This window comes from Pediculus humanus, genomic scaffold, assembly GCF_000006295.1.
Source record: "Pediculus humanus corporis 1103172108186 genomic scaffold, whole genome shotgun sequence".
NCBI lineage: Eukaryota > Metazoa > Arthropoda > Insecta > Psocodea > Pediculidae > Pediculus > Pediculus humanus.
In genome coordinates, this window is record NW_002987756.1 from 105,547 (window position 1) to 118,742 (window position 13,196).

At 31.8% G+C, this 13,196-nt stretch overlaps 1 protein-coding gene across 1 annotated transcript; it reads right to left on the reverse strand.

Annotated features, from left to right (window-relative positions):
• Positions 1-1,510: 1,510 nt before the first annotated feature.
• Phum_PHUM419360 (Jagged-2 precursor, putative) lies at positions 1,511-11,987 on the reverse strand (the record flags this gene model as incomplete). Its single annotated transcript, XM_002429031.1, has 14 exons — positions 1,511-1,963; positions 2,047-2,517; positions 2,598-3,133; positions 3,213-3,557; positions 3,648-3,875; positions 4,015-4,128; positions 4,204-4,365; positions 4,439-4,589; positions 4,662-4,996; positions 5,076-5,189; positions 8,483-8,722; positions 10,183-10,316; positions 11,529-11,589; positions 11,687-11,987. The coding sequence occupies 14 exons, from the start codon at positions 11,985-11,987 to the stop codon at positions 1,511-1,513; spliced, it is 3,645 nt and encodes a 1,214-aa protein (XP_002429076.1).
• Between the last annotated feature and the right edge of the window lie 1,209 nt (positions 11,988-13,196).

The window sequence follows — 13,196 nt, forward strand, 5'->3', positions numbered from 1 at the left end:
TCCGGGTTCGTTGATTACTGTTGTGGTTCTACCGGAAATGAAGAAAATTTTTTTAAAAAAATCACGTCCTTCCCCTCCCCCCTCGCTCTCCTTCCACCGTCCCTTCTCTCACCCTCGTTTGTTAAATAAAAAGGTAATTAATACTTACATGTATGTTTTTAATTCCAGACGTGTTTTTTTTTTTTTTTTTTTTTTTTTTTTTAGTAGCAAACGATATATAAATAAATAAATAAAATTTTTATTTTTGTTAACACAAAAACTTTGCGGTTGTTTTTTTTTTTTTTTTTAATATCTTTTAAAAAAGTTTAAACAAATCGGATGAAACGCGTTTGTTAAAAAAAAAAAAACAACAACAACGGGAACTACAACTACGACAACGACAACAACAACAACCACAACAACCAACAAATTTTCGTTTTGTTTTTTAATTTTTTTTTACTTTTTCACGACGACGACGTCAGAATTTTTGCGTTTAAATAATAAAAAAAAAAAGTTTTGAGAGAACCAAAAAAAAAAAAAAAAAAAGGAAAAAGAAAAATCGGAAATGAAAAAAACAACGCGATCGGGGTTTTCCGTTTAAAATTTCGATTTCGACTGACTCAACTACAAACGAGAAACAAGTGAAATTTTATATTATCGATATATCGCATGCGCGTATCGAAAATGTCCCACGTGCCTTTTAATGAAAAAAAAAAAATTTTTTTTTTTTAATTTTTCAAACGCATTTTTTTTCTTCTCCCCTCTTCCTGCCCCCTTCCCCTTCTCGCCTTCCCCCTCATTCCAATTGTTCGATTTTCGTACGAACGAACGAAATTTTTTTTTTGTTTGAACGTTTGACACGTTCGTTGTTTACAATTATCATTATTATTATCAAGGGTAGGTTTTAAATAAACAAAAAAAAAATTAAACAATTAAAAAATTTTTCTTTATTTTATTTTATTTATTTATTTATTTATTTTTACAATAATAATAAAAAAAATCAGTCGATTTCTCTATAAATAAAAAAAAAATATAATAATAATAATAATTATTAATTACACAATCATCGATTTGATTCGAGATTTATCGAGTTTTTTTTTCGAGTTTTCGAGTTTTCCAGTTTTTTTTTTTAATAAAAAGGCACAAGTTCAAAAAAAAAAAAAAGAAAAAAAAATGGCGAATTCGTTCACGTACGACAGGAACTTTTATAATAAATATATAATAAAAAAAAATTTTTTTTTTCTGTTTTCTACTGCCACGTTTTTTTTTTTTTTTTTTTTACCTGTGTCGGATTTTTACGGTCGATTTTTTCAAATGTGCTCCAAAACAAAAAAAAACTCAAATTTAAAAAAAAAAAAAAAATTAATTTAAAAATAATAATAATAATAAAACGTCACTATTTTCATTTGTACACGATAATAATAATAATAAATTTTCGATTATCACTCGCGATTTTATTTATTTATCTATCGTCGTTTATATCATCATACACACTCATTATTATTAAATTTTTTTTTTTTTTTATTGCGAACTAAACAAGTATTGTTAATATATCAACGGGGGGCGGCCCTCCGCGATCAACTTGGGGGGTAGGTTGTTGTAACGTCCTTGATACGGTACTAGACCCGGAATTTTTTAAATTTATTATACTTTTAGAAAAGTCTTTATGACTCGATGAATCTTCAAACGTTCCAGCCGTGTTGTTTCTAACATCCGTGTTTTGGGGTTTGTAAAGGAGTATCTGACTCGATCTGTGAGTACTCGAAGTTGCGAGTTGTCCCAACCTTTCTTCGAGGGTTAATTTTTCCGCAGCCGTCAACCTTTCTTCCAACAGCATTTTTTCTTTTAATTTTTCACACGAACCTTTTAATCCTTCTTTATTATCGGATTTCAAATCGTTTTCCGTTATCATTTCTAACATTTCCGAACTTGATGCGGATGCACCCAAAGACGACATGGGACGTACCAAACTTACTTTGGGTGTCTGAAAGTAATAATAATAATAATAATATTAGAAATTTTTGGGGGGGGTTTTTTTTAAAAGTGATAATGATGATAATAGGTTACCAAATCTATGGCGCTCACGGAAGGTTTCATCATGAATCCTTTTGAATTTCTCAAACTTCCTAAATTAGCAAGACTTCCACCGATCGTGTTGATGCTTTCTTCTCTCAAAGGATTCGTGTACCTTCTTAAATTTTCTTCGTTTTGTAAATTGTTTGATTTTTCATCATCGTGATTTCTACTGCATGAATCCGTGAGTGCTCCGGAACTCAAGGAAACAACGTCTCTTCGCAATTGGTGCCAGTAAAATAGCGATGCTAAGGCTGCTGCGGCAACGAGAATGACGACGACGCAAACAAGTGCTATCAGATACCCATTTCCTTGTTTGTCTTCGCTCACTAGTGCAGTTTCAACTTTTACTTCGACTATAGCCGATAGGGAAAGTGCTGTAGCTTTTCTGCTAATGGATTCTCCGAGAATTCTAACCGCTTCTGACACTCTTTGTTCTTGAATTGAATTTTGTTTCGAGAGGAACTGAACGAAAAAACAAGAAGACGTGAATGGAATGTTTTGAAAAGATAGTTTTGGTTGTAATTGGTGGAGGATATACTCACCACTGTTACTTCGATGGTATCGTTATAATCTTGTTTGAGATCACAAAGGATAACTAAAGCGTCTTTTTTTCTCATGAGTGCTTGATTGGCAACAACAAGGCGTCTCAAGTCGATGCACAATGTTTCTGTTGTCACCCCCGTGTTTAATCTTGATTTTTCTACGACTAGAGTAAGTCTAGCACAGGTATTACTTAATATTGCTTGATTTGGCCAACAAGTCACGGGTGCCGGAAAAGATGGTGGCCCGACGCGACGATTGCTCTCCAAATCTCTACATTCACCCCAAGGAGCACAAACCGGGCTCAAACAAGATTCCCTCGAAGAAGGTACGCATACTTGATTCGTGTTGCAATTCGTTGCGTCGCGAGATCTTTGTACAGGAGCGAGACAGTTTCCGAGTCCGCACCAAACCTGAGTGCAAAATGCGACACCTGAAGTGCACATGCAAGTATTGCAAGCACTCATCCAAGTGGAATTATCCGCGTAGTATTGTCCTTCCCAGAAGCAAGAACCTCTCGCATAAGCTAATTCTTCCACTGAAATTTATTTAATTGATTTTTAAATTTTTTTTTACAGGTTCAACGGTTTAATCTCAGGAGGGTGGATAATACGTACGAATTTCACATCTTGAACCTGTTCTTCCCGGCGGACATTTACATTTAAATTCACCAATGGAATCGATACAAGTTGATCCGTGAGCACAAGGTTCGGAAGCGCATTCGTTGACATTCATACGGCAATCGGGTCCTGCAAATCCAGGTGCGCATTCACATAAAAACCAATTGACACCATCTATGCAGCGACCACCATTAAGACAAGGTTGCGTTGAGCAATCATCAACATCATGTTGACAATTTTGTCCTTCGTATCCTTCTTTACAAATACATGTATAATGATTTCCGGTGTTGAGGCAAGTACCGCCATTTTGACACGGATATGATTTGCAAGCGTTGTTTTTAGCTTAAAATAAAAATAAAAATATTTGAAAAATTTTTTCCAATCAAAAAATTGGAAAAAGTAAATCGAATCAGTTTTTTTTTTTATCTTTACCTATATGACACGTTGTTCCTTCCCAGTCTGGAGGACACAAGCACATGTATGTGGTGCCCAAGTCTTGACAAGTGCCACCGTTTTTACATGTGTGCCTGTCGCAATGACTATCTCTCAAATTACACGTTCTTCCTTTCCATCCATTTTGACACGTGCACAAATAATCGGCAATGGCATCCGTGCAACTTCCATTATTTTTACAAGGATTCGGTTGACATTCGTTTTTATCTACGAACAATTAAAAAAATTAAATTTGAAACTGAAACGACAACTTACAATCGCAAAGGAAATTTTTTCCTTTTAAAATGGTTACAAAATTAACCGCTAGATGTCGGAATTATATATATATATATAAATAATTTATTACCTATCGAACAAATTTCCCCTTCCCATCCTTCTTCACAAATGCATTGAAACGAATGGATTTTATCCACGCACGTACCCCCATTAAGACATGGATTCATGGTGCAATCATTTATATCTGAAATTTTAAAATTTTTGTTTGCGTTTCGAACAAATATGGAGAGAAGAAAAATTTCAGTAGAGAGGCACTTACTTTCGTGGCAATACTTTCCGGTATAACCGGAATCGCAAACGCAATGAAAACCTCCTTCACTTTGTCCGACACATCTTCCATGACCACCACAAACTCTGGCTTTCGAAGCAAAACCTTTGCTGATATTTCTCGATGCGACGGGTAAAGCGCAACCGTCAAATACTAAAAAATTCAAAAGGAACGATTATTATTATTTATGTCCGATTGGAAAATTTTAAAATAATGTTCGACGTACCGTTACAAGGTTGAGTCTTGCACTTAACACGAGGCGTACTGCAGTTTTTCCCGATCCAACTATCGGGACATCGACAATAGTAATCGGATTGAGTATTAAAACAAGGAGCTTTGTTTTCACATGGATTTGGAGTGCAATGATCTCTGTCGATCTATTGACAACAACAAAAAGAAAATTAAAATACGTACAACACGATTATGTTCCCTAAAAAGAAAATAATCACCTGACACTGAGTACCGCTGAAACCCAGGGGACAAATACATCGAAAACCATCAACTAAATCCACGCATTCTCCGCCATTTTGACAAGGATTACTTTCGCATTCGTCAATATCCGTGGCACAATCTCTTCCGGTATATCCAGGCATGCAAGCGCAATGATAATCCGATACCAAATCGATACACGTGGCACCGTGTTGACATTGTCCTACGCAATCGTTTATGTTATGTTCGCAATTTTTACCCGACCATCCTTTCTGACACTTGCATTGGTAATCACCGATAAGATTCTGACACGATACGGCATTCGTGCATGGATTGTTTTTACATTCGTCGACATCTTAAAAACAATAAAAAAATTTTTAAAAGATCGTTACAGACAAACAAACATTTTTTTATATATTTTGACGTGACGGTACCTATGTGACAGGCATATCCTTCCCATCCCGATGGACAACTACATTGAAATTTATCAACGAGATCAACGCAAGTTCCACCATTTAAACAAGGTGACGATTCGCATTCGTCTATATCTATTTAGAAAAAAAGAAAAGAAACCAAATTATTTCCACGTCTATTCATCCACTTAAATGTTCAGACAAAAATTTCAGAAAGACAAGCGACAGTCATCATTACTGTCGAAGAGAATGACATGAAATTTTTTTTTTTTTTTTTCGTTTCCCAACCAGAAAAATTTTCTCATTCAACCTTTTTTTTTTTTTGTTTATTTCATTGTTCTCCCTTCAAAGTCGGCATTTCTCTCTCTCTCTTTCTCACGTTCCTTTCTTTCTTTAACCCGAAATATTAAACAAGAAGAAGAAGAAATGATCTCACATATTTTCTTCACTTATTTAAAAAAATTTTTTTTTGTAATTTTCATCCAAAAAAAAAAAATTATTTAAACAAATTTTAACGGTTTTATTATCGATAACAAATAATAATAAAATAATAATAATAATAAGGAGAGAAATAAAAAAGCGAAAAGAAACAAAAAAAAAAAAAAACAACAACACGTTCGTTCTTTATTTGCTGGTTTTTTTTTTTTGTATAAAAATTTTCCCAGATACGATTCAATAGAATAAGGTACGAGTCAGGTATTAACAACGCATACTCTCATAAAATTAAGGCATTATTATTTTTTCTATTATAAAAATAAAAAAAAAAAATTGGACAATTATTTCGAGCCGAAAAAAATCAAATTGCACACACACACACACCAATGTGTGTGTGTTAAGCTCCTTCGAATACCTTTTCTTTTTAAAAAACTTTCTTTTAAAAAGAACCTGATGTGTAATTTAAATAACATTTGATGCAAAAGTCTTTTTACTTTTCCCATTTTTTTACAAGACAGAAGCATGTCCAGGTTGGTTCGTAACCTATTATTTTCTTTAGGTTTAAATTAATTGGATTTTCGAGAAGGTATCTTAAGCGTTTCCTCCTGACCATCAGTACCGTATTTAGGTATTTATATATAATAAATTTTCTTTTTTTTTTTATTCGAATTAAATTTAAAAAAAAAATAAAATTAATCACGATCGGGTACGAGAGAGAGAAAACTTTTTTCGTTCTTTTAAATTTTTTTCATAAAAAAATTCAAATGAAAAAAAAAAAAACGCAAATTTAACACGACAGGGTCGAATCTTAACAACCCTTAAACCCTTTTTCTTTATTCACCCTTTAAATTATAGTTCGTAAAAAAAAAATTTTTTTTAAATTTAATTAAAGGGATCTGGCAAAAAAATAAAAAACGATTTAAAGTTAATTTTTTTAAAAAATAATAATAATAATAATAATTTTAAATTATTATTATTAAATGGATTCGAAACGGGTTGCAAAAAAAAGACAAAGAGAGAGAGATAGGGGGGGGGGGAAGAGAGAGAGAAATACACGAAAGAATAGAAGAGAGAAAAAAATTTTTTTTTTTTTTTTTGCAATACAAATTAATTATCATTCGTTAAAACACGCGGGGGGAGGTGGAGGAGTAGGAAAACGTTTAAAAATCTCCTGCCACGTTTTTTTTTTTTTTTTCCTTCCTCCTAATAATAATAATTACGTTGTAAAATTTTTTTATGTAATTTTTATAATGAGTGTAAAACGTCATAAACGTCATTTAATAATTTAAGTGAGAATAAAAATTTTGTTGTTGTCGTTGTTGTTGTTGTTGTTATTGGATTTTCCTCAAGGGGGGAACGGATTAAGAAGCAGGGAGGGAGGGGGGTCGCAACCCGTCATTTAATTAAAAACCCATCGTTTTTTTTTTTTTAAATAATCTATATAAATTCAATATTATCGTATAAAATTCGAATTGTTAACCCCCCCGAAAAAAAAAGTCAATTAATTTTCCTTTTTTCCTTCTTTTCCCATCATCATTATTATCATCATCATCATCAGTATCGGATTCGGTTGTTCTTTTGTTATTTTTTTTTTGTCGTTTGTTAGAAAAAAAAACTTTTTTTATTTATTTTAATTCAACGGGTATAATTAACTAATATATCGAAAGAGAGAGAGAGAGAGAGAAAAACGAGGTAATTAACTTTCTCATGTTTGAGATTCTTTTTTTTAAAAATTTTCAATTTTATTTATATAATTTTTCCCTCCCTCTTCCCTCCTCCCTCCCTCTCCCCCGTCATTTTTGTAATTAAGTTTTGCGGGCGTGGAAGTCAAAAAAAAAAAAAAAACACAAACGCCTTTTTTTTAAAAAAAATTTAGATTAAGAAGCTCTATTTCAAAATTTTTAAAGATATAGGTATAGGTACAACACCACCACAACCACCACCACCACCGTTACCATCACCGCCACCGCCATATTTCATCCTTTTTCTACACGGATGTATCCGCCACTTTTTTTAAAATGATTTAGTGGTAATCGTGACATTTGATTTGGTATAATTGCAGGTTTTCGAACGTTAGTGAAACTACTTTTTTTTTTTTTTTATATACCATAAGCTTTAAATTTTTTTGATTAACTGTGGTTGTTGTTGTTGTTGTGGTTGTTGGCTTTCCTTCTTGTGTGTTTCCATCATCCACCTTCATCTCCTCCTCCTTTTTCTTCTCTTTTTCTCATAAAAAATCTTTCATAACATCTTTTAAATTCTTCTGTTTAATAACATATTGAATTCTTTTTCATTGGGTGGGAAGGTAAGGAGGGTAAATTGACTTCTTTTTGGTAGTTTATCACAAAAAAAAATTTTAACCGTTGGAGTTTTTATGAAAAGAGAGAGAGAGAGAGAAAATCACGAAGGTTTGGTTAATCTGATGATGATGATAACAATTTTTATAAATTTTGCAAAAAAATTAATAATAACGTTTCGTTTAAAACAAATAAAATTTTATCATTATTATTATTATTCACGAGGGGGGGGGGAAGAAGAAAGAAAAGTTTTAATAAAATTCATTTCCGCCGGAAGAAAATTTTTTTTTTTTTTTGCGAGTCAGAAAAAAACATAAATTGTTGTTAAAAACTTTATGTTTTGTTGTTGAGCTCCGCGCGTGACTTTTATTATTATTATTATTAATTCGATTTTTTGCAATTTATTATATCGGATAAAAAATAATAATTTATAAAACACGAATTTTATTATTATTATTATTATTTTTTCGAGAAACGAAAAAACCTGATTCGGAAGCGTGATTTAGATTTGAGAGATCATTTTCAATCTAACAAACAACATTATATTTTCCTTTTTTCCTTTTTTTTACCTTTGTTTCCTTTTTTGAAATAAATTGATATATACCTCCCACAACCCCTCGTTTAATTTAAAAAAAAAAATTTCAACTCCGCCCCAAATAAAATTAAAAAAAAAGAGAAAAAGGTACCAGAACTTACTGATTCTGCATGTTTGACCCGTCCAACCTGGTGCACAGGTACACGAAAATTGTCCATTTAAACCAAGTTCTTGACATGTTCCACCATTACCGCAAGGACTCGTTGCACATGGATTATCTACAATTTCACAATTGGCACCGGAAAAACCTTCAGAACAGGTACATAGGTATTGATCGGGTGCCGTGTTTTCACACGTACCACCATTCAAACATGGTTCATGCGTTCCGCAATAATTGAGATCTAAAAACAAAAAAATTTTTTTTTTTTAAAAATCCAGACAGAAAATTTAAAAAAAAAAATGTTATACGAATCTCCTCTATGGTCGTCGTCTGCTTGAAAATTAACAAAAAAAAAATCAATAAATCAATAATAATAATAATAATAATAATCGTTTGCGAGATTTTCGTGACGTGCCTACACACACACACACAAAACATTTTATTAAAAAACGTGACCGTTTATTAACGACTTATTTTCTTTCTCCTGTAGGAAGGAAATGTACAAAAAAAAAAAATTTTACTGCTTGTAAAGTTCACAGGTGACGATTGAATGATGAATGATGATGATGATGATGGTGATGAACGAGGGGGGGTGCATAAGAGGTGAAAAAAGGGAGAGTGGGGTAGACATCTTGCAAACCTCTCGCTCTCTCGCACGTACCAAAATCTTCATAGCGTTAAAGAATTTTTTTTTTTTCATCATTAATGATGACGTGACATTTTTCCTTTCCCTCCCCACCCCTCTCTCCTCCATCCATTCCCTCCCCTAGGTCGACGGTGACGCATTTAAATATTATAAGTAGTTGTAATAAAAAAAAAAATGACAGTTAGTAGTACAACAGAGAGAAAGAGAGAGAGAAAGGGACGTTAAATCTCGAAAAGGATTTAATAACCCATTGAAAACACAAAAACCTTTTTTCACCCCCCCCTCTTCTCTCCCTCATTCTCCTTTTGAAAATAAAAAAAAAACTCGAAAGGGGCCCCTAAACGTACGCATAAAAAACGCGTAACAAGTGTTAAGCCTCCGTGTGTGTGTGTGATTATATTAATCCGATTATTCCAGATTCCTGTCCCTGGAGGAGGAAGAGGAGGAAGAGGATTTGTCGCAAGGGAATTAATTGAACAACTTTAACCTTGAAACACATCTCCCTCCCTCTTCCTCCCTTTTTTCTTTATTATTTAAAAATAAATCCGAAGGGGATGAAATAAAAAAAAAAAAACTACCACCGCAACATTTTTTTTATCCGATTGATTTATAAAAAAAAAAAAAATTTCACGATTTATGTCATCTCGTTTTCCCCCTCCCCCCTTTCCCCCATCTCGAAATATCTCGATTTTTTTTCGATATCACGTGTCGCGCAATAATAATAATAATAATAATAATAATAATAATAATAAATCACGTCACGACGAAAATAATTTTTTTTTTTTGCACGATTTAATTAATTTAAAAAAAATTAATTATAAAATTAATCACGAAACGGCCGCCCGGGGGTGGAAACAAACAAACAAACAAACAAAAATGGCGACCGTTGATTATTTATTATTATTATCATCGAAACGTTTGCATCGAATTCACGAATTTTTTTTTTTATTATTATTTTAACGTGTTTTCAATCGTTTAATTATTTTTTTTTTTAATTTTTCTTTCCAGGGGTTTTCCCTGGAGGAAAAATAATAATAATAATAATTGTGCGTTACCTTGATCGCATAAAATTCCACCCCAATTTGTATCGCATATGCATTGCCAAGGCGTTCCGTTACAATATCCATGTTTACATCCTGGATAAGGTGAACACTGATCGCAAAATTCTCCTCTCCATCCAAGACGACAACTTTAAAAAAAAAAAAAAAATTCAAATTTATTAATTTTATTGTTTTACCGCCATTTTGTTTTTTAAACCGTTAATAAAATAAATTATTATTATTACGTAAAGTGCGTGTGTGGCCGATTATAAAACATTTTGTTCTGTGATTATGTGATTTAAGCAGACGACATATTTTTATTAAATATTAAAATGTTTTTTTTCGCAAAAGCGAGTTTTATAAAAAACAAACGAAGAGGAGGAGGAGGGAGACATTTTAAAAAATTTTAAATACGAAAACTAATTATGTCAATTATTTTTTTTTTATTAATAATAATAAAAATTTTATGTTTTTTTATTATTAATAATAATAATAATAAAAAACCCGACTCGTCTTACTTATTTTTTTTTTTTAAATGATGAAACTTTGTTCGTTTAATTGAGGAAAAAATAACTTAATGTATACACAGCTACCTGGTTGGATCTACATCAATTGAGCCTGTTTGTTGCCTGTTTGTTGCCTGTTTGCCTCTCTTTGGCAGTTTTTTATATAAAAATTCTTTGTTTGATGAACAAATAATACTTAGGACAACAACTCCTAGACTATTAGTTGGAATAACATTCCAGGTCAGAAAAAAAAAAAAAAAACACTCGAGAGTGCCCACAGAGTGTATAGGGACGAGTGGTTTTTTTTTATCCGCTCCTCCTACTCCCCCTTCTCCTTTTCCTGTGTTTTTTATAATTTAAATATATTAATAATAATAATAATAAAAACAATTTTTGTTCATTCACCAAAGTTTATCATAATCATCATTATTTATTTATTTATTTTAAATAAATAAAAAAAAAAAAAAAATAAGTTTTGATTTATCGTAAACTTTACACTTGATTTATATTTTTAAAAAAAACGTGTCAAAAGAATTTATCCGTGAGTTTTTTTTTTTTTTTTTAATAAAATATATATTATTAAGGATTAATAAATAGTTTATTAACGACAAATATAAATAATTAGATTTTAATGACGTCATTATATAAAAGAATTATGATGGAATCATGAAGAGAGAGTGAGAGAGAAATTTTTCTCTCGAAATACACGAAAACTGTATCGAATTTGATTTGTTTTTATTTTTTTAATGAGAATAAAAAACACCGAAATAAAAAAAAAGAGAGAGGAAATTAAATTTAATAATGAGAGAGAAAGAGAGAAAGAGAGATAGAGAGAGAGAGAGAGAGAAAACTTACTCGCAATCTCCGGGTTGATCACATTTTCCATGGAGTGGATGACATCCGGATTTACAAACGGCTGAAAGTAAAAAGAAAAAAAATTATTATTATTATTATCACACGAAAGTAGGGGGGAAGAGAATAAAAAATGGCGGCGGATATATTATTGTACTCACCGATATCGCAATTAGGACCTTTCCAACCTTCGATACATTTCTTATCACCATTTCTATCACAAATATAATGACCGAAATTATCATCACGTGGTTTGCAAAATTTCGTACAGGTTTGATTAAAATGATAAATATCGCATTGAACTCGGATCCTGTACGTGAGTTGAGCCGTTTGTCCAGGATGATTAAGCAAATGCCATTCGACACTTGGATCAATTATTCCAGAAAAATTTGTTTCTTCAATTATCTCGTTGGATGCTGGAAGAAAAAATTTTTTTTTTTTTTTTTTACAAATGAATCCCATTTTCGAATGAATCGAAATTTTATTTAAGTTAAAAAAAAAAAATTTACCTTGTAATGTGTAATTATTAAAATCCACTGCTTGAAGAATCAAAGTAAAAGATCTCTGGAATAAAAAAAAAAAAAAAAAAAAATTGTCGTGTAAATAAAATAAATTTTATTTTTATCTCTCGTAAAATGGTCCAGACGGTTTTTTTTATGTTTGCATTTGTTTTTTTTATTAGAGTCTACACGTACGTACGTACGTGGTTGTTTGAACAGACACAAACACACACGTACAAACACACAAACTTTTTTAACGTGTACAAACGCTTGGAATATTCATCGTGGAAGCAACAAAATGATAAACAATGTAAAATGATATCGTCCAATTAGCATTGATTCTTACATTAAATCCATCGCCTCCTCCTATCAAAACCCCCCGTCGCATTTACGTACTATTATTATTATTCTGCACAAAACAAGTTTTAATAATAATAATAATAATGTAATTGATTCGTTAATGCGCATCATTGAATGGTTTAGAAGAAGAAGAAGAAGAAGAAAAACAAACGTACGACGCCATCATTAATTTATTCACATTTTCAAATATTAATTAATTAATTTTATTGTCGACTTTAATTATTTACCAAAAAAAAAAATCTGGAGGCGTGCGTGATGAGAAAAGGAAGAGGAGGAGGAGGGGGGGAAGGGTTCCAATTTAAATATCGAACCAGATAAATAAATAATAATAATAATAATAATAATAGGAAAGGAAATAAAAATTCAGGCATTGTTTTTACACGTCAAACGTGAAACTCTTCAAAAGTGAAGAACGTAATGACTTTGCTGTTTTTTTTTTTTTCTTAAATGACAGTTGAAGTGTAGAACATCCGAACGTATAAACACGCACACGCACGTACACACACGCACACGCACACGCACGTACACAAAATAAACCTTTGATAAACCTCGTTTTACAAAAAAAAAACCTACCAAAATTATTATTTATTAAATGATGATGATGATGATACACTTCCGGTTTATTTCTTCCATCGTTTTGTTTTTTGTGGGGGGTAAGGGTAGGGGAGGGAGAGGGGAGAGGAAGGTCCGAGAGAAACGTAGAAACAATAAAAAAAAAAAAGGAGAAATTCGTTAGAACTTATCGGTGTTAATAGTTGTTACGAGTAAGTTTTTTTATTTTTTTAGTTCATTCACACACACACACACACTG